Genomic DNA, 20,051 nt, shown 5'->3' with positions numbered 1-20,051 from the left:
CTAAAAATGTTGACGGCATCATCATTTTGATGTTTAAAAATCTTCATTCAACGTAAGATCTGAAAATACTAGCCAGTTTTACCAGTAAGTATAATAAACTGGGCTTCCCAGGTGGTACTAGTGGTAAAGAATCTGCCTGCCAATGTAGGAGATGGAAGAGACGTGGGTTTGATCCCTGGGCCAGAAGGAGGAAATGGCACCCTATTCCAGTATTCTTGCCAGAAGAATCCCACGGACAGAAGAGCCTGGTGGGCTGCAGTCCATGGGGTCGCAAGGAGTCAGACACAACTGAGCGTCTAAGCAGAGCAGACACAATAAACTAAATTAGGTGATCTACAAAGACTAAGACCCAAGCCAGAAAGAACTGCTTAACCTATAAAGACTACATATGCACTTGAAAGCAAATATGACAAATATGACAAATACATATTTTGGGATGTTACAAGATCACAGCAAGTCACATGCTCAAAAACTGAAGCTGCATTTTGTAGCACCTGAACTTCTTGATGATCTAAGTTTAAAAATTAAGCCTAAGCCACATATGTGCATATAAGAAGAGTGTCTCTCTAAGCATGAATAAGAAACTGATAGCAATTGTTGCCTCAAGGAATGAGATAGGTATCTAACTTTATTTAGATCAGCCTATGTAGCAATTTGTGCTCCAGGACACTGTCAAAAACAACAGATCAATCAGCTAGCAATCTGGGGAGACTAACAGCTTGGTGTAATACCAACAGAGGCAGGTCAGCAAAAATTGAAGCAGAGCAGCCAGACTTTAAAAATGGCTTTTATTGAAGTATAGTTAATTTACAATATTATATCAGTTTCAGATGAACAATAGTATAGTGATTCAATATTTTTACAGATTATACTTCATTTAAGTACAGTCTTACTATTATACTTTATGTTAATAATATAATGTTGGATAAGACTGTTGAGAGTCCCTGGAGAAGGCAACGGCAACCCACTCCAGTGTTCTTGCCCGGAGAATCCCATGGACAGAGGAGCCTGGTGGGCTACAGACCATGAGGCCTCAAGAGTCAAGACACAACTTAGTGACTAAACCCCCACCTAGACGGGTTAGCTGAGAACTGGAGCCACCTGGAAGTTAAGTGGGAAGTTGGACGGGGGTGCCAAGTTCTGTCTGAGGGAGACAGTAGCCTTGGACTGAAGGGGGCAGGGAGCTGCCAGAGACACTGCTCAAGAAGTCGTTCCCAACAGGAGAAAGAGCAAGTTCAGATGTAGGCTTAGAAAAACAGGCAACTTGACCCAAGGCAGCAGATCAAGCCAGCCCAATTGGTTCACGAATGTAGTTTAATGAATCCGGATGGGAACAGAAATAGATGAAGGGACCACACAGTGATTGGAAGAGGAGAGAGTGCTCAGCAGGGTCTGGCTGACCTCACCCGAAGCCTAGGGAAGGAATCTGGGGCCAGGCAGAGAAGGGCCGTAAAGGCAACTGGGAAGTAGTTTGGGGAGGTTTTGGAAGGCAATCTGACTTCTCTTCAGAGGGTGTTTTGAGCTGGCTGGGTTAGCAGCCAAGAGAAATGGGATTGAAAATGGAATTGGGGCCTCCATACTCTTGGTGTCGGCCCAGCAAATATTTCTTAGTTGCCACTGGCCTGAAGGAGCTATGTTGTAAATGCTTTCATTCCTTTGTGTACTTTATACCTTTTTTCCACCCCCCCTCCCCATTTTTTAATAAATGCTTTTGAAAAATGTGAAAAAAAAAAAAAAGACTGTTGAGAGTCCCTTGGACTGCAAGGAGATCAAACCAATCAATGCTCAAGGAAATCAATCCTGAATATTCACTGGAAGGACTGATGCTGAAGCTGAAGCTCCAATAGTGTGGCCACCTGATGCGAAGAGCTGGCTCACTGGAAAAGACCCTGATGCTGAGAAAGATAGAAGGCAGGAGGAGAAGGGGACGACAGAGGATGAGATGGTTGGATGGCATCACTGACTCGATGGACATGAGTTTGAGTAAGCTCCAGGAGATGGTGAAGGACAGGGAAGCCTGGTGTGCTACAGTCCGTGGGGTCGCAGAGTCGGACATGACTGAGTAACTGAACAACAAATACTTCATTTAAAGCTATTACAAAATAATGGCTATATTTCCCTGTGCAATAAAATATACCATTTTTGCTTGTTTATTTTAAACATAGTAGTCTGGATCTCTTACTCCTATATCCCAAACTTACCTGCCCCTGCTTCCCTCTCCACACTGGTAATCATTATTTCTTTCTCTATCTCTGTAAGCCTGTTTCTGTTATTTACATAAATGCATATGTGGTAACTCAGATGGTAAAGAATCTGCCTACAATGCAGGAGACCTGTGTTCGATCCCTGAGTCATGATGACCCCCAGGAGAAGTCGATGGCAACCCACTCCAGGATTCTTGCCTGGAGAATCCCACGGACAGAGGAGCCTGGCAAGCAGGCTACAGGGTCACAAAGAGTTGGACACAACAGCACAAATAACACACTATTTTCTTTTTTTAGGTTCCACATATAAGTGATAATAGAGCATCTGCCTTTCGCTATCTGACTTCATCCACATTATTGCAAATGGCAGAATTTCACTCTGTTTTATGCCCAAGATAAATATATTCTATTGTGTGTGTGTGTGTGTGTATTTTTTCTTTGCCATAGGAGACAGATCCAAAAAAATATTGCTACAATATATGTTAAAGAGTGCTCTGCTTGGTTTCAGGTCTTCCTTTCAGGTCTTTAATCCATTTTGACTTTATTTTTATACATGGAGTGAGAAAACATTCTAGTTTCATTTCTTTATACATTCTTTTTCATACAGTCCACATGTATGTATGTAGCTGTCTAGTTTTCCCAGCACCATTTACTGAAGAGACTGTCTTTTCTCCGTTGCATATTCTTGCCTCCTTTGTCACAGATTAATGAACCGTAAGTATATAGGTTTATTTCTGGGCTCTCTGTTTCACTGATCTAAGTGTCTGGTTTTTGTGTGTGTGTGCCAATACCAGGATGTTTGATTACCGCAGCTTTGTAGTACACTCTGAAGTCAAGGAGTGTGACATCTTTAGCTCTGTTCTTTTTTCTTAAGACTGCTTTGGCAATACAGGGTCTTTCATGATTCCATATGAATTTTAGGATTATTTGCTCTAGTTCTGTGAAGTGTCACAGGTATTTTAAAAGGGCTTATATTAAATCCATAGATTGCTTTGAGTAGTGTGTACTTTTTAACAATACTAATTCTTCTAACCCAGGAACATGAAATACCATCCCCTTTCTTTATATCATCTTTAATTTCCTTCCTCAATAATTTAAAGTCTTCAGAGTATAAGTCTTTCATTTCTTTGATTAAATTTATTAACAGATATTTTATTCTTTTTGATGTAATTCAAAATAAATTACTTTCTTGCTTTCTCTGATAGTTCATGTATTAGTGCATAGTAAATCAACAGATTTCTGAATATTAATGATATATCCTGCAACTTTACTGAATTCACTATTAGTTCTAATAATTTTTTGGCAGAGATTTTAGAGTTTTCTGTGTATAGTATCATGTCATCTACAGTGATTAAGTTTTACTTCTTCTTTCCAATTTGGATACCTTTTATTTCTTTTTTGTGTCTGACTGCTGTGGCTCAGACTTTCAGTACTATGTTAAACAGAAGTGGCTAGAGTGAGCATCCATGTTTTGCACCTGTTTTAGAGGAATGCTTTCAGCTTTTCACCACTGAATATGATATTACTTATGGAATTGTCATATATGAGATCACCCAAATGTTTAACAGAAAGATCAGAGAAATCTACCAAAAAACCAGAGGTTGTCCTGATGTTCTGGAAGACTGTGCAGATGCCCAGCTAAACCTAATAAAACCTAATCCTGAGTCTGAAAAGATAATAGACAAGGCCACTGCTTTACAGTTATATTTTCATTGTTTGGAATTTAAAAACACTGATAAATCTCTTGTGTTATTTGAGTGCTTTCTAGGTAATTCATTCTTTATATCCATTAACATCACCGACATCAAGTGCTTCATAAAAGCAAAACTTACTCAAGAATTTCCCATCAAAGCACAGAATACAAGACATTCCTACTGGCTATTATCTCAATATTCTAAAGAATTAGACTGTCCTATGTTCATAGATATCTAAGGTCAAATATTAGGCAAGCAAAGGGAAGGCCCTCCTTTCCTGAAGTTACTAAACTGTAATAAAGTTGTTGCTAAACCCAACTAAAAGCCTTCAAGATACCAAAATCCACCTCAAGGACTTAATAAAAAAGAAAAAACAAAGAACATATAATCAAACCTAAGACCTGAACAACCTGAAGGGCTACAAAACTAAGAATCAACAGTCTATCACAGATAGAGGTTCTAAATAAGAATTTAAAAACCCAGAATTTTACTTCTAGCTATGGAAACAACTTTTCTCTTCTTCTCTTGACTTCTTTCAAAGATATATGAAGACTTAAGGGAAAAGTTATACTACTGTATTGTGAGGTTTATAATGCATGTAAATATAATATATATGACAACAATAGCACAAATGATGGAGGAATAAGTGGAACTAAACAATCCCAAGGTTTCTTATATTTCACATGAAGCAATAAAATATTAACTTTGAGTAATAAAAATGTGTATTATAACCCCTAGAGCAAGAATATATTAAGAAACAGCAAAAAGCCAGCAAAGGGTTCAACACAATCCCTATCAAAATTCTTAGCAGGCTTATGCTGAAGAAACTAATGTGCTGATTTTTAAAACTTATACGGAGATGCAAAAAAATATAGAATGACCAAAACAATAGTGATTTCAAAATTTACCACAAGCTATGTAATTATACAGTGTTGAAAAATGACATAAAGATTGACAATAGGTAATGGAATAAAATAAAGTCCAGAAATAGACTACCACACATACACCTTCCACAGATTTTTTAACAAAGGTGCTAAAGCAATTCAATGGGGGAAGGTAAATCTTTTCAACAAATGTTCTGGAACAAGTGGATAGTCACAGGAAAAAAGTAATCTAGACCCCTACCTCATACCATATACAAAACTTAATTTCAGATGGATCACTGTCCTAAACTTAATGGCTAGACACTAAAAAGCTTCTAGATCAAATAATCAATAGAGATATGAGAGAGAAGCATACTTTTACTATCTTAGGATAGGAAAACATTTCTTACCATGCAGAAAGCAATAACCACACATAAAAACTGATGTACTAAGACTTTATCAAAATTCAAAACCTCTCATCAAAAGACACTGTTAAGAAAGCAAACAGACTGCAGGAGAATGGATACATGTGTATGGAAGACTGAGTCCCTTCACCGTTCACCTGTAGCTATCACATTTGTTAATCAGCTATACCCCAATACAAAATAAAAAGTTAAAAAAAAGAAAAATGAAACAAAAAACCCACAGACTGGGAAAAAAACATGTACAAACTCATACCTAACAAATAACTTGAGTCTAGAATAAAGAACTCCCAGATTCAATACATTTTAAAAAGTTTAAAACATGGGCAAAAGACCATAGTAGAGACTTCAAAAGAGAGATAAATACTCACATGGAAAAGTGCTCAAGATATTAGTCATTAGGAAGATACAAACTAAAACCACAAAGAGGTATCACTAATATATAACAATGCAAAAAAAAAAACCAACTGGGAACAAAATGTTAAGGGGACATGTAGTAAAGGCTGCACTTTCAAACACTACTGATATGATTTTTAAATGGTATAGCCACTCCAGGAAAAGAGTTGGCAATTTCTTAGGTGTTTACCTAAGATAAAAAAATATATATATCTACAAAATACTTGCATAAGAATTTTCAATATAGCTGCTTTCATAAATAGCACCAAACAAGAAACAATTCAAACGTCCATCAACAGGATAATGGATAAACCAACTGTAGTATGCAACAGGATACTAGTCAACAATAAAAAAAAAGCACTGATACAAAAGGCATATACAATATGGATGAATCTCACATATATGTTGACCAAAAAAAAGTCAAACACAAAAAAGCACATATTATATAATTTTATTTACATGAAGTTTCAGAAAAGGCAAAAGTAACCTGAAAAAAATCAGAAAAGTGGCTGGCTGCAAGAAGGTGGGATAGAATCTGATAAGGAGCACTGAGAGAATTTTCTGGAGTGATAAAACCAGATCTTGACAGGAGTGTGGGTTACATTAGTAAACGGATTTCACAAATCCACTGAATTACAGACATAGCACTTATACTTTTCACTACATGCAAATTTTACCTCAAAATAAAAAAAAAGGAAAGAAGAATAGAGAGAAAAATAAAACAAAAAAAAAAAAAAAAGAAAAACAATAAACAATAAAAATTTTAAAAAGAAGTGAAAAACTATAAGCAAATATTGAACTCTAGTTATATAGGACTGCCTTTCACCGTGGTATAGCTTAGTGATTCTAAAACCACTTCTGTATATTCTAGGGACAATGAACAATTTGAATATGAACTCTGGGATAGATAATAGTATTGCATCCGGTATCAATGTTAATTTTCCTAATTTTGATAAATGTGTTGTGGTTAAATAAGAGTTTGCCTGTGTTCTTAGTAAATTACATGTAAATATTTCGTGGTAAGGGAGCACAATGTTTCCAATTTACTCTCAAATGATTCAGAAAAAGAAATAAAATGCATATCTATAAATACTTATAAATATATATATGTACACAAGCAGGGCTTCCCTGGTGGCTCAGCTGGTAAAGAATCCGCCTGCAGTGCGGGAGACCTGGGTTCGATCCCTGGGTTTGATCCCTGAGTTGGGAAGACGCCCTGAAGAAGGGAACGGCTACCCACTCTAGTATTCTTGGCCTGGAGAATTCCATGACTGTGTAGGCCATGGGGCCACAGAGAGTTGCGACTCAGAAACTTTCACTTTTAAGGGCTTCCCTGCTCGCTCAGTTGGTAAAGAATCTGCCTGCAATGCAGGAGACCCCGCTGGAGAAGGGATAGGCTACCCACTCCAGTATTCTGGCCTGGAGAATTCCATGGGCATAGTCCATGGTGTCGCAAGAGTCAGACAGGACCGAGTGACTTTCACTCCACACATGCACAGAGAAAGAAAGAGAATAATAAAGCAAATGCAGAATGTTAAAAACTTGCTGAAACTAGATAAAAACTAGATAAAAGGTACCATTTCTGTTAGAGTTGGATCACCTCAACCTAACTCCCTGGTTTTCCAAATGAAAAATGAAATCCAGAAAAACCAGACCTACAGTCTAGAATCCTGATCTCTTGACTCCCACTTCAATACTCTGTAATAGTTTTTAAAAAGAGTATTATTAGCTCTGATACTCCTAAGGAAAGCCAGCCAACCTTATTTACTGCATATAGTATTTCACTAGGGAAAAAAAACAAACTGCAATTAGGATACTATTAGAGTCAAAATTCTGATACTTAAAAAAACTACACTGCAGGGACTTTTCCCGTGGTCCAGTGGCTAAGATGCCACACTCCCAATGCAAAGGATCCAGGTTTGATCCTTGCTCAGGGAACTAGATCCCACACTCTGCAACTAAAAGATCCCATGTGCCACAACTAAGATTCGGGACAGCCAAATAAACAATGTGTGTGTGTGTGTGTGTGTGTGTGTGTGTGTGTGTGTGTGAATATATATATACACAAATAATATATATATAAAATAAATATAGATATGTGTCTGTGTGCACGTATGTATACACAAATAAATATATATAAAATATAGATGTACACATATATGTATATACAAATACATACATATAAATGTAAATAGTATGATACATATATAAATATGTGTGTACATATATGTATATACAAGTAAATAACATAAATGTTAATAGTATAATTAAATAATATACACATGTGTGTGCACATATATGTATACATAGTATATATAAATGTAAATAGCACAAATAATATATATACATATAAATATATATACATGCTGTTCAGTCACTAAGTCACATCTGACTCTTTGCAGCTCCATGGACTGCAGCACACCAGGCTTCCCTATCCTTCACACACACACACACACATATATAAACTCATCCTAAAAAAACCAATACTACACTGCAATCTATTTGGTATAGGTAGAACACTGATTGGACTACAGAGTATTTTCATACAAAAATTTATCCTCCATTATAATCATCACAATAATAAACCAATCTGGAACCAACACTCAAAGCCATAAAGTGATATGGCCAGTGAGATAGCATACTACTGTTAGTCTTGGTTGCAGGCAAGATACCCTATCAATTCAGAAGCTCCTTGAAAAGAAAAGAAAGTTGTGCCTCCCCTCCCCCCACACACAGTAGAAGACAGCAAAGCTTACATATGATGAACTAAGTTGTGTCCCATATTGACATGCTAAGAAAGGAAAGAAGCAGAAGTCTAAAGACTTGAAAACCTCAAAATAATCCTTTCTCTAAGGGTATAAGGGTTGAACTACCATTTCTTTTGATCATGGAGAAAAAAAAGTTAATATATTACTAATGTACTATAACAAGGCAAAGGTTCACCATACTATCTTCCTTTAGGAGTTAAAGGAAATTAACTCTCAGCCAGGATCGTTATATACCCCCTATACTTCAAAAAACTAAGTTAAAGAATAACAAAATGAAAAAATCGTTTATCTTCAGTTTCATATCCTGTAGGGCTGGATATATGGTAATGAAAGTATGTTCAGTAATTAAAAAAAAAAGTTCAGTGAATTACCAGAGATCTAAAAAAATAGATATTCCACATACACAGGTAGGAAGACAATACTGTCAAGATATCACTTCTTTCCAGTTTGATCTATAGACTCAATATAATCTCAATTAAAGTCTCAGAAAGTTATTTTGTGGACATCAACAAACTAGTTCTAAAGTTTATGTGAAAAGGGAAAAGACCCAGAATAGTTAAAACAACGTTGAAGGAAGGGGAAGAAGAAAGCTGGAGAAATAACCCTATTGAGGTTCAAGAGTTACTATAAGCTTCACTAATCAAGACAGTGTGCTATTCACAGAAGTACAGAAAAACAAATCAGTGGAAGGGAAGACATGGCCCAGAAACAGACGCACACAAATTCACTTAAATGACCTCTAACAAAGGAGAAAGAGTTACAATGGAGAAAGGAGTCTTTCGAACAAATGGGGCTGGAACAAAAGGACATCAGTTCCTAGAAGATGACACAGGAGAAAATCTACATGAACTCAGGTACAGTGATGATTTTTCAGATATAACACAAAGGCATGACTCATCAAAGAAACCACTGATAAACCAGACTTCATTAAAATTAAAAACTTTTGCTCTGTGAAAGACAAAGTCAAGAGAATGAGAAATCAAGTCATAGACTGCGAAAAATATTTGCAAAAGATACACCTGATAAAGAACTGTTATCCAAAACATAAAATGAACTCTTAAAACTCAACAATAAGAAAACAAAGGACTTCCCAAGTGGCTCAGTGGTAAAGAATCCGCCTGCCAGTGCAGGAGATGCAAGAGACAAAGGTTTGATCCCTGGGTTGGGAAGACCCCCTAGAGTAGGAAATGACAACCTGCTCCAGTAATTTTGCCTGTAAAATTCCTTGGACAGAGGAGCCTGGTGGACTACAGTCCATGGGGTCGCAAAGAGTGGGACATGATTGAGCAACTGAACATACACACAAGATAACAAACAATCCGACTTAAAAAGACCAGAACAGATATCTCACCAAAGAAGATACACAAATAGCAAATGAGCACATGAAAAGATGACTAACATCATATGTCATCAGGGATCTACAAATTAAAACCACAATGAAATACCACTACACACCTATTAGAATGGCCAAAATCCCAAAACAATGCCAACACAAAAAGCTGTTGAGAATGTAGAGCAATAGGAATCTCAGGCTCGCTGCTGGTGGGAGTGCAATATGGCAAACACTTTGGAAGATAGTTTGGCACTTCCTTACAAATATAAACATATTCTTATCATATAATTTGGCAATAAGTTGAAAATCAATGTTCACACAAAAACCTGCACACAAATGTTTATAGCAGCTTTATCTGTAATTGCTAAAACTTGAAAGCAACCAAGATGTCTTTCCATAGGAAAATGGATAAACAAACTCCACACAATGGAATGTTATTCAGCAACGAAAGGAAATGAGCTGGGACATCCCTGGAGGTCCAGTGGTTAAGAGTCCATCTTCCAACACTGGGGACATGGCTTTGAGACCAGTCGGGGAACTGAGATCCCACATGCCACGAGGCGACCACGTCCACGCACTGCAACTAGAGAAGCCCCATGTGCTATGACTGGAGAAAGTCTATGTGCTCCCGCCAAAAACAGAAATGAGCTATCAGGCCACCAAAAGACATGGAGGAGCCACAAAAGCCCACTGTTAAGGAAGTCAATCTGAAAAGGTATCGGAAGGAATACATTCCAGTACAGGAATACAGGAATCTGTATAGTCAGAATATATAGTTGACTATATTGGAAAAGGCAAAAAAAAAGATCAGGGGTTGCTAAGGGCTTGGAGGAAAGGATGCAGGAACGACTAGGTGGAACACAGGAAACGTTTGAGGCAGTGCAACCCTTCTGCACAATATTCTGACGGTGACTATGTGTCATTAAACAGATCTGTCGAAACCTACAGAATTTGCAACACAAACACCGAACTCCTCAGTAATAATAATGTATCAATATTGGTTCTTTAATTATAACAAAGGTATCAGCTAGTAAAAAATGTTAATAATAGGGAAAACTCTGTGTTTGTACTTTCCCTCAATTTTTCTATAAACCTAAAATTGCTCTAAAAAATAAAATCTATTAATTTAAAAAATTCATCAATAAATTTCTTACCAGGTCTAATGAAGACATTTTCCACAGACAACATCGCTGCTATTGGAAGCAGTAGATCTTCACAGTCGAGAGAAGCAGCCTTTATTACTGCACATGTCAGATGTGGAGGGAGAGGAAATTCCACCATAGACAAACCCAATCTGGTCACATGGCCACTCCTTCATGGAAAGAAAAAGTTCTTAAGTCTTTCTGCCTTCAAAGAGTACAAGTGAAACGTTTATCACTCAGAATAAGTCAGATATAATTTAGACTACTTTAAATTACCTCTAGAAATTCAATTAAATATAAGGAATATGACACACGATGGACATTGATAAAAGAAGCATAAAGATAGTAAAATTCCTTGCTCTCAAGGGCCTATCTAGCCAACAAACTAAACAACAAGGCAGAATACGGTAATACAGTAACAGGCACACAATGCTACAGAAGCATGGAAAATGTCCTTAAGGAAATGAGACAGTGATAATTACCACATCTTTTCCCATCACATAGTCATGAGAACAAGGACTCTGGCTCACTTATTATTTTGATGTGCCCAGCACAATGCCTGGCAATGCAAACGGTACTCAGAAATTATGTGTTACATGCTACCAATACTAAACAAAAACAGGTTTATGGTATAACTTCAGAATTGTGGTGAGGGAAGACTGAGAACAAATTCTAATTTCAGGGAAAACAATCCATTCAATTCAAACAAATCACTTTCTAATGATAAAGGAAAGTATTAAGAACCCTTAAAAAAAAAAAGAGATTAACATCTGTTGTGGTTGGTTTTGTTTTGAGGGTTTTTCTTGTTTACCTGTCAATAGCATCACACTGGTAAAGTTGTTTAAGAGCTTCCAAAATAAGTCTTTCATTAGGTGGATCCAAATAGGGGAACCTGTGTGTTTAAGTGATACATAAAATGAGACTTCACTCCTTGAACATGGCAAGATTTTATACAGATTTCAAAATTCCTTTAAAAGGTTTTCCTTCTGTTTTTCAAGTTTTCTTTTCTATCTCTTTTCTTTTTAGCATTCTATGATGGTAATCAGCATTTGACAAAGGAGGAAATTTTTTCTGAATCACAATCTTCTATTTAATTCAAGAAGCCCTTTTTTTTGATTCCCCCTTAGCTGCAATACTCTCATGATTCCTCTCTACTTATCTTAACAAAGGTTCTTCAGAGCCAATATCGTCTATTCTGTTCTGCAGTCTGTAATTTTTATTACAATTTTAAAAACAGTGAAGAATTAACTGAAAGTGGCTAAAAAGTTACAAATCATTTAACAGTACTTCAAAATGGTTTTTGATACAATGATAAATAGTTTCAATTAACTTTACCAATTTGCTTGTCTGCATGGATATGTATGGACTTATTTTCTCTTGAACTGTCTGCAAACAGATTGTAAATACAATGCCATTTTACCCCCAAATATTTCAGAGTATGTCCCCTGAAAGTAAGGACATTGTCTTACATACCACACTATCATTAAGTAACATAAGACAACAGTATTCACAAAGGTCAGTATGACTATTGAGAGATGCCTCTAGAGCATGGGATCTATTTCACACTTGAAGATAATTATTTCTTCAAATATGGAAAAAAATAATATTCACAAAGGACAGCAGGGAGACATATAACCAAGGTGAATATATACCTGCCCACCGGGACAATAATTACTTAATATTATCTGCACTGGATTATTTTTCCCAACATTAGTTTTGAGATGATAAAATTATCCACTCCAATTTCTCACTTTTGGAAAAGGTCCAGTATCTTACACAAAAAAAGTCCATTCCAGGATTGACAGCTCTATTTCAATATAAACAAAAATCTGGTTGACTGTTCTATAGTCAGCTTTCCTACAACTTGCATCAACAAGTCCAGTTATCTGCTAGAGCAAGAGTTAGCAAGAACTTTCTAAAGGCCAACTGAGCTATAAGGGAAGCCACTTTTTAAAGGCAAGACAGTAAATATTTTAGGTTTTACAGGCCATATGGTCTCTGTCACAACCACTCAACTCTACTGCTAAAGCCAAAGCAGCCATACATAAATGAAAGGGCATGGCTGTGTTCCAATAAAATTTTATTTACAAAAACAATCAGTGAGCCTGGACCAGATTTTGTGACCCCAATCCTAGAACAATACCAAACTAGTCAGCTTCCTCATCTAGATAAGAGCCATTTTAGATTTGTTAAAAGTACAATTATTTCTCCCCTTGATTATATCAAGTACCAATTCTGTCAAACTCTCCTTGTATTCTCTGGTTTCTAAGAAACCCATCATACATAATTAGCATTTTTTTTTAGAAACAATCTAGCTTGTCAAACTCGTCATAAAACATGATAACATGCAAAACTGAATTCCAAATGTAGAGTGACCAACACTGAAGAGGAATGCTATAATTCCCAATCATCTGGACACTGCAGTCTACTAATAATCAGAGTTTATGCAGTAGGGTTTTTTAAAATTTTTAAACAGAATAACTGCAAACTCATGTTAAGTTTGTGGTGATCAGATAACTTAAGATCTTCTCCACACTGAACTTCTTTAATGTGCAATCAAAACACAGGATTTTAGATCTATCCTTTCAGACTTTTACCTTGGTGATTTTTGCCCAAGGTTCTGGCCTATGAGACCATTCTAAGTTGCAGTTTTAATCATCTACCTATTAGGTATGCAAATTTTTACCAAAAATCTGGAAATCATGATTTTTATATGATTATTGAATATTTTATGCTTATCAGGAAAAAGTGAAATTCAGCATACTACCAGTAAAACTCCCATCAAGGCTTGGTGAACAATTAATCAATACTTTCTGGGTTTGGCTATTTGGTGACTATACCCTAATTCAGCAGTACTGTCATATTCTTATTCACAAAGATGTCAAATGTAATATTGTTAAATACTGTGTCGAAAACAAGAGACATCAGGTTATCATTCAATCACTTCTTGCATCTGTTATGTGAATGGTCCTGTCTTCAAACTGAAAAGGGAATGGTTTGAGGACATATTCTTTGTGATCCATTTTGATTCACACTGATGATTACAAATCAACATTATATTCTCTTAAACCATTTTCCAATAAACAATGGTAGAATTTGCTAAGAATCAATGTAGAGCTTACTAGGCAGCTATTTCTATAACCTGCCCTTTTCTTAAGTGGAAAATTTGTTTTAGTTTCTCACAATTTTCTGCTAATCTGTTCTGCATAGTTTCTCAGAGGTGACCTATAGTACCTCTGACATTATATCTGCAAGTCCTTTTAGTACTGTGGAAATAATGTCTAAAGCCTCAAGACAGCCTCATCTATGGTTGTTAGGGTTTCTCTCGTATTTTCTAATCCATACTAGTCATCATCCCTTCTTGTCTAGACTTGTTCTTCTCTCTTCAGTTTTAAAATCATTCTTCATTAAAAATTTTCATTTATTTGTTTATTTTGGCTGTCCTGTCTGCGTTGCTGCACTCGGGCTTTCTTCAGTTGCCGCAGCAGGGGCTCCTCTTCGCTGTCGTGCTGGGCTTCTCACGGCAGGGGCTTCTCTTGTTGAACAGAGCAGGCTCGAGGCTGCGCGCTCCAGCAGCTAGCTGCAGCTCACAGGCGCGGCGGTTGCGGCTCACAGGTTCAGCACTTGCAGCTCGCAGGTCCCAGAGTGTCCAGCTGCAGCAGCTGAGGCGTGTGGGCTCAGCAGTTGTGGCGCGTTGGCTTGGGTGCGCCATGACGTGTGCAATCTTCCCAGACCAGGGACTGAACCTGGCAGGCAGGTTCTTCTCCATGGTGCTACCCACCAGGAAAGTCCCTAAAATCATCCGTGATGGAAGAGAATGGGGAAGCTCAGTAACAACAAAAGCTCCACTTTCTTTTGTTACCTGTGAATACTATACCATCTATTTCAAATTCCGGTTCTCTATTACAGGGAGATAGAACATGGTAAATAATTAACACTGCTGTATGTTATATATGAAAGAATTCTCAGCATGAGGAAAAAAATTTTTTTTCTATTTCTTTAATGTTTTATCTGTATGAGATGATGGATGTTCACTAAACCTACTGTGGTAATCATTTCACAATGTATATAAGTCATGCTGTGTACCTTAAACTTACACAGTGCTGTATGTCAATTATATCTCAATAAAACTAGAAGTAAAAAGAAAGAGGGGTGGGGAAAGAAGTCTTTTTTTTTGGTCTCTAGCATTTTAAGAATTTTCAGTACTTTCTAAGTCTTAAAACTTAAGATGGAAAAATAATTCAATGCAGATGATATTGAGTAATTATAGTTTCTATTTTTCTAATATATATTTATTCTTGGTTATATGCTGCTCTGTTAGCCTTTATAAATATTTTCAATCTGAGTTCATCTGTTTGGTCAATTAGATTTCTTTAAAATGGCCTTTCTCATAGGTATCATTTATGAAAACAATTTTATATATCTCCTTTCTTCTTTCTAGGAGCTTTATTCTCATTTAGAAAATCTCTGGTGTTACAATAACTCCAGTATTATAAAAAAAAAATCAATCTCAGATGGCTTTCCAAGAGTATATAAAACATATCTGGATGCATCTAGTAACTATTTCTCTTATTATGAATTTAAAGATGGCATGAAAAACAGAAAAGAATGCAGCCATCTTCTCCCTAGGTTCCTGACACTTCAACATCCCCAGACAATTAAAAACAAAATTAAGACAAAGATAATACTCTTCTTTCACTATTTCTTCTACCATAAATTTTATAATGGTAAAATTTCAAGGCCCTACAATATTCTGTCCTATACTAATTATATAGTTCAACATTTAACTAAAATTTAACAGTTGTTCTATTCTTTGCTTCATATCTAAATCTCATTTCCCCATTAGAATTAAAGCTTAGCAAAAGCAAAACCTACTAAAGCGTATTCCCCTCTCATGGTACTTGGTACCATGCTGGCTACATAAAAAACGCTAATCCCTCCAAAAATAAAACACAACACTTTCTAAGTGGAATGAAGGTCATTGTATACCTTTCACTACAGATAAACAGTGGTCACTAAATGATCCAAATAAACATCAGCCTGAAACAAACACTCCATTAAGCCAAGGTTAAAATATGAGCAAGGGATCAAATCCCGGTAAAGCAAGGGAAAGAAACCTTTTATTTGGGTTTAGTTAAACCTTGAAATGGAGGGCCATATGTGTCAAATACTTCAAAAAAATTTCAGAGGAAAAACCTGACTCCCTAACAAATTTTTCTTTTTTTTCAAGTTGTCTACATACCTTATTACATCATGTATGGCAAGGCACTTTAAGGTCAGAACTACAGATGTCAAACTAGTTCTCTTAATCTCAGGGATCACATGGTCAGGCATACACTGGTTCCAAAAATCTTTACTATAGATCCGAAAGCATTTTCCTGAGGAAGTCCTGCCAGCTCGGCCACTTCGTTGTAACGCCTCACTCCTTTAGGAAAAAAACAACAAAAAGTCCCCAAAATGTTCTGTGATTTTTTTTCTAAGTAATTCATTTTCTTTCTCAAAACAATTAGAAATTATCTAATGAACTGCTCTTTGAACAAAAAGGCTTAACACAGAGACTTACTTTGAAATTGGAACCACCTCTAGGATGTCCAATCCTAACCTGGGGTTGTGATTTAACTGCTTCACAAAGCCACCATCCACCACGTATCTAAGAAGCATGGAAAAAAGTTAAGTTTCTAGAAAATATGGAAAGACTTGCTAATTTTAACCACTTTGGGTACTTCTTTTCTATCAAACTAAAAACTACACAACAACTTTTCAGTTAAGGGTAAAACCTGAAAGTGAATAAAGTGGAACTCTATTGGTTCCACTGCTATTGGAAATGCAAAATGGTTCAGCCAATGTGGAAAATGGTTTGGTGGGTCCTCAGGACATTAAATGTAGAATTATAATATGACTCAAACTCTCCATTCCTAGGAATACACTCAGAAGAACTGAACACAAGTACTCAACAAATTGCATGTGTGTGTGCTCAGTCCTGTCCCACTCTTTGGGACCCTGTGGATTGTAGCCCGCCAGGCTCCTCTGTCCATGGGATTTCCCAAGTAAGAACACTGGAGTGGGTTGCCATTTCCTCCTCCAGGATGATCTTCCCCACCCCGTGATCAAACCCACGTATCCTGCACTGGCAGGCAAATTCTTTACCACTGAGCCACCCATGAAGCCCACTCAACAAACACTTGCAGACATATATTCACAGTGCACTATCGGGGCACTATGAGAGCCAAAAGGCAGAAACAGCATTAACTATTAACTATTCAGAGATGAAAGGGTGAGCACATTATGTCTACACATACAACAGAATGCTATTCAGCCATAAAAAAGCATGAAGCACTGATCCATGCTACATCACGGATGAACCTCAAAAAACAGGCTGAGTGGAAGAAGCCAGGCACAAAAGATCACATGCTGTATGACTCCATTTATATGAAATATCCAACACAGGATATTCATTAAGTGGTGGCTGCCAAGGGCTAGGGTGGAGGCATAAATGGGCGACAATAAGTATATAGTTTTATTTGGGGGTGATGAAAAGTTTAGGATGAGATAGAGGTGGTGGTTGCGCCACACTGTATACAGAATAAATACTACTTTATTATCCACTTTTCTATGTAAATCTTATGTTGTCCCATAGGAATCAAGGGCTTCCCTAGTGGCTCAGTGGTAAAGAATCCACCAGCCAATGCAGGAGATGCAGGTTCAGCCCCTGGGTGGGGAAGATCCCCTGGAGAAGGAAATGGCAACTCACTCCAGTATTCTTACCTGGAAAATCCCATGGACAGAGGAGCCTGATGAACTACAGTCCATGGGGTTGAAAGAGCCAGACACGCATTTAGTTACTAAACAACAACAACAAATGAAAAACTTGAAAATCAGCTCTAAATCAATTCTAACAGGTTCAGAATTAACTCCATTTACCCTTTAACAACACCACTTTAAGCCAATTAAATGGAGAACAAGTCAGGTAAAAAACTAAGTCAGGAACAGTACTAAGTCTATCATTCACTAAGGGAACATTCTGAAAGACGCTATTTCATGACTATTGCCTTGGCTGGAAACAAAAAATTACAGAGATTAATTTACTGAAGAGAATTGCTCACCTAAGCCCTTAGTGAAACCATTATTTTTAAAGTTAAGGAGAGAAGCAGAGGAAATTAAACTTCCTCTTAGATCTAGATGATCATTTTACCCAAAAGAAACATACAGAAATCTTTGGGGCAGGTTGTCATCCTGTGGCAGAAACAGACTTAGTTAAGGACATAAAATATACTGGCTAAAAGATAAGCATCCAGAAGGAATGTGGCTCAAAAGTCTAAAAGAATTTCTCGTTTAGCTATCGGTCTAGACTTAAAATTTCCAAGTGTTTCTCTACAAAATTTTTCAAAAATTTGATGGCATCATTGATTACACTGAAATATAAAGTCCATTTCACAAAAAGCTGAAAAGCAAGGAATAGTAGCTCCAGATAAACACTTGGATTTACAAAGCTAACTATATGAAGTGGAGCTGACAGATCAGAAGGGGATATCAGATCATCTTAGGTATCCGCTGGTAACGGGAACACAGAACAGGTTTGGCCTCCCACTTAAAGAAACCCTTGAAACATTACACATAATCTTACATTTGGGAAGAGAAAGCTACAAGTTGCCAACTACAAGTATTTAAAAGTATCAACAGAAATACTATATGCACTTCCTACTCCATTTCCTATTCAGAGCAAACAATAATTACCAAAAATGGTGGGTGATTACAGGTTAAGTAGGTGAGAGGGGAACCGGTGGAAGGCACAGAGACACAAACTTAATATTTTATGATTAACTAAGTGGCTTCTTGGCTTTAAAAGGAATTTTAAAAGCTATACCTGATTCCATCTATTGTCAAAGATGTTGCAGAAATATTGGTGGATATGACACATTTTCTAATTCCAGGTGGAGGTGGCAAAAATATTCTTCTCTGTTGATCTAAAATATATATGAAAAGAAAAGAATAATTCACAACATGCCTGTGTCAAACTCAAGTTCTGAAAAACTCCTTTCCATTAGAAGTTGTTTTCTTCACCTCTTTAATTATCTTGAATTAAAAATACAATAGCAAGAACTACTTCTTTACTCATCTTTTACTATTAAGATATCTAGATCCATGGAACCAGATTATTATTGCTAAAATAAACCCTACAGCAGTCCTTTATGTAGGTCATAACTCCCTTTGAGACTTTAAAAACTGTGGGCCTCGTCTCCATTAAAAGTCACATATGCACACATACATGAAAATTTTCTAACAATACCAGGATGCTTGGGGGCTCTCTAACGCCCACCCACCCATACAGATTAAGAACCTTTCTATGCTTTAAAGACTGATTAACTAAGGTTAATCCGTTTTTACTTTTTCAGATGCTGCTGCTGTCGCTAAGTCGCTTCAGTCTGTCCGACTCTATGCAACCCCATAGACGGCAGCCCACCAGGCTTCCCGTCCCTGGGATTCTCCAGGCAAGAATACTGGAGTGGGTTGCCATTTCCTTCTCCTTTTTCAGATGACTCCATCTCTAAACAAGTAACACCATCCTGATTTTCACTACCCATGCATTCTGAAGGGTGGGCCCCAGCAGTCATGGTTAGAGTAACTTTTGCTCCTCTGGCCATAGTTTATGGTGCCAAGGATAAACCTCTCTCCAATTGGACCAGTTCTCATTCTCCTTTGAATCTCTTGGAATGAGGTCCAAGATATGCTCAATTTGATTAGGCCAGTCTCTTGCAAAGAGGAAAAATTAACTTGTGAACCATAGGGAAGTGACTATTATAATGGAGGAAAGCTAGTCTAAAGAGAAGAAAGAATGAATCATCTGTAACAGTTCACAAGAGAATATTTCTGGGTGCATGGCAATCTCCAAGGCTTAAGAGACATGGTATAAAACAAGTAGAAAGATGGATTTGGCCAGACTTGCCCTCCTGCCTGGTTAAGCAGAGAACAGAATAGGAGAGTTACTGTTTGCAAGGAAATGACAACAGCATAGGTAAAAGGAGATAAGTGAAAACTGTTGAAAAGTCTTGACGCATTCTGAAAATTGCTAAATTCGAAGAGTGAATTGGCAGAAACAGGAAGTAATCATCAGAAAGATGTTTAAAACTGAGGTCAGAAATAATGATACTGACAAAGCCTACAATGCTAAGTTTTCAAATGAGTGGTCATGGTGGGATGAAGGAAAAGGTCACTAAAGCTCGAGGGGTCA

The 20,051-nt window shown here is 37.0% G+C and overlaps 1 protein-coding gene across 2 annotated transcripts in view; it reads right to left on the bottom strand.

Annotated features, from left to right (window-relative positions):
• Positions 1–20,051, bottom strand: part of DHX40 (DEAH-box helicase 40) — a 46,995-nt gene that overhangs the window by 12,246 nt on the left and 14,698 nt on the right. For both annotated transcript variants that reach the window (XM_070478564.1, XM_070478565.1), the window contains exons 8-12: positions 18,687–18,786; positions 16,386–16,472; positions 16,065–16,247; positions 11,634–11,714; positions 10,835–10,992 (exon numbers count right to left, since the gene is read on the bottom strand). In XM_070478564.1, the coding sequence (XP_070334665.1) occupies positions 10,835–10,992; positions 11,634–11,714; positions 16,065–16,247; positions 16,386–16,472; positions 18,687–18,786 (609 nt within the window). The remainder of the gene's footprint in view (positions 1–10,834; positions 10,993–11,633; positions 11,715–16,064; positions 16,248–16,385; positions 16,473–18,686; positions 18,787–20,051) is intronic.

Source organism: Odocoileus virginianus, chromosome 17 (genome assembly GCF_023699985.2).
Source record: "Odocoileus virginianus isolate 20LAN1187 ecotype Illinois chromosome 17, Ovbor_1.2, whole genome shotgun sequence".
NCBI classification, from domain to species: domain Eukaryota; kingdom Metazoa; phylum Chordata; class Mammalia; order Artiodactyla; family Cervidae; genus Odocoileus; species Odocoileus virginianus.
This window is presented reverse-complemented; position numbering and strand designations above follow the sequence as displayed.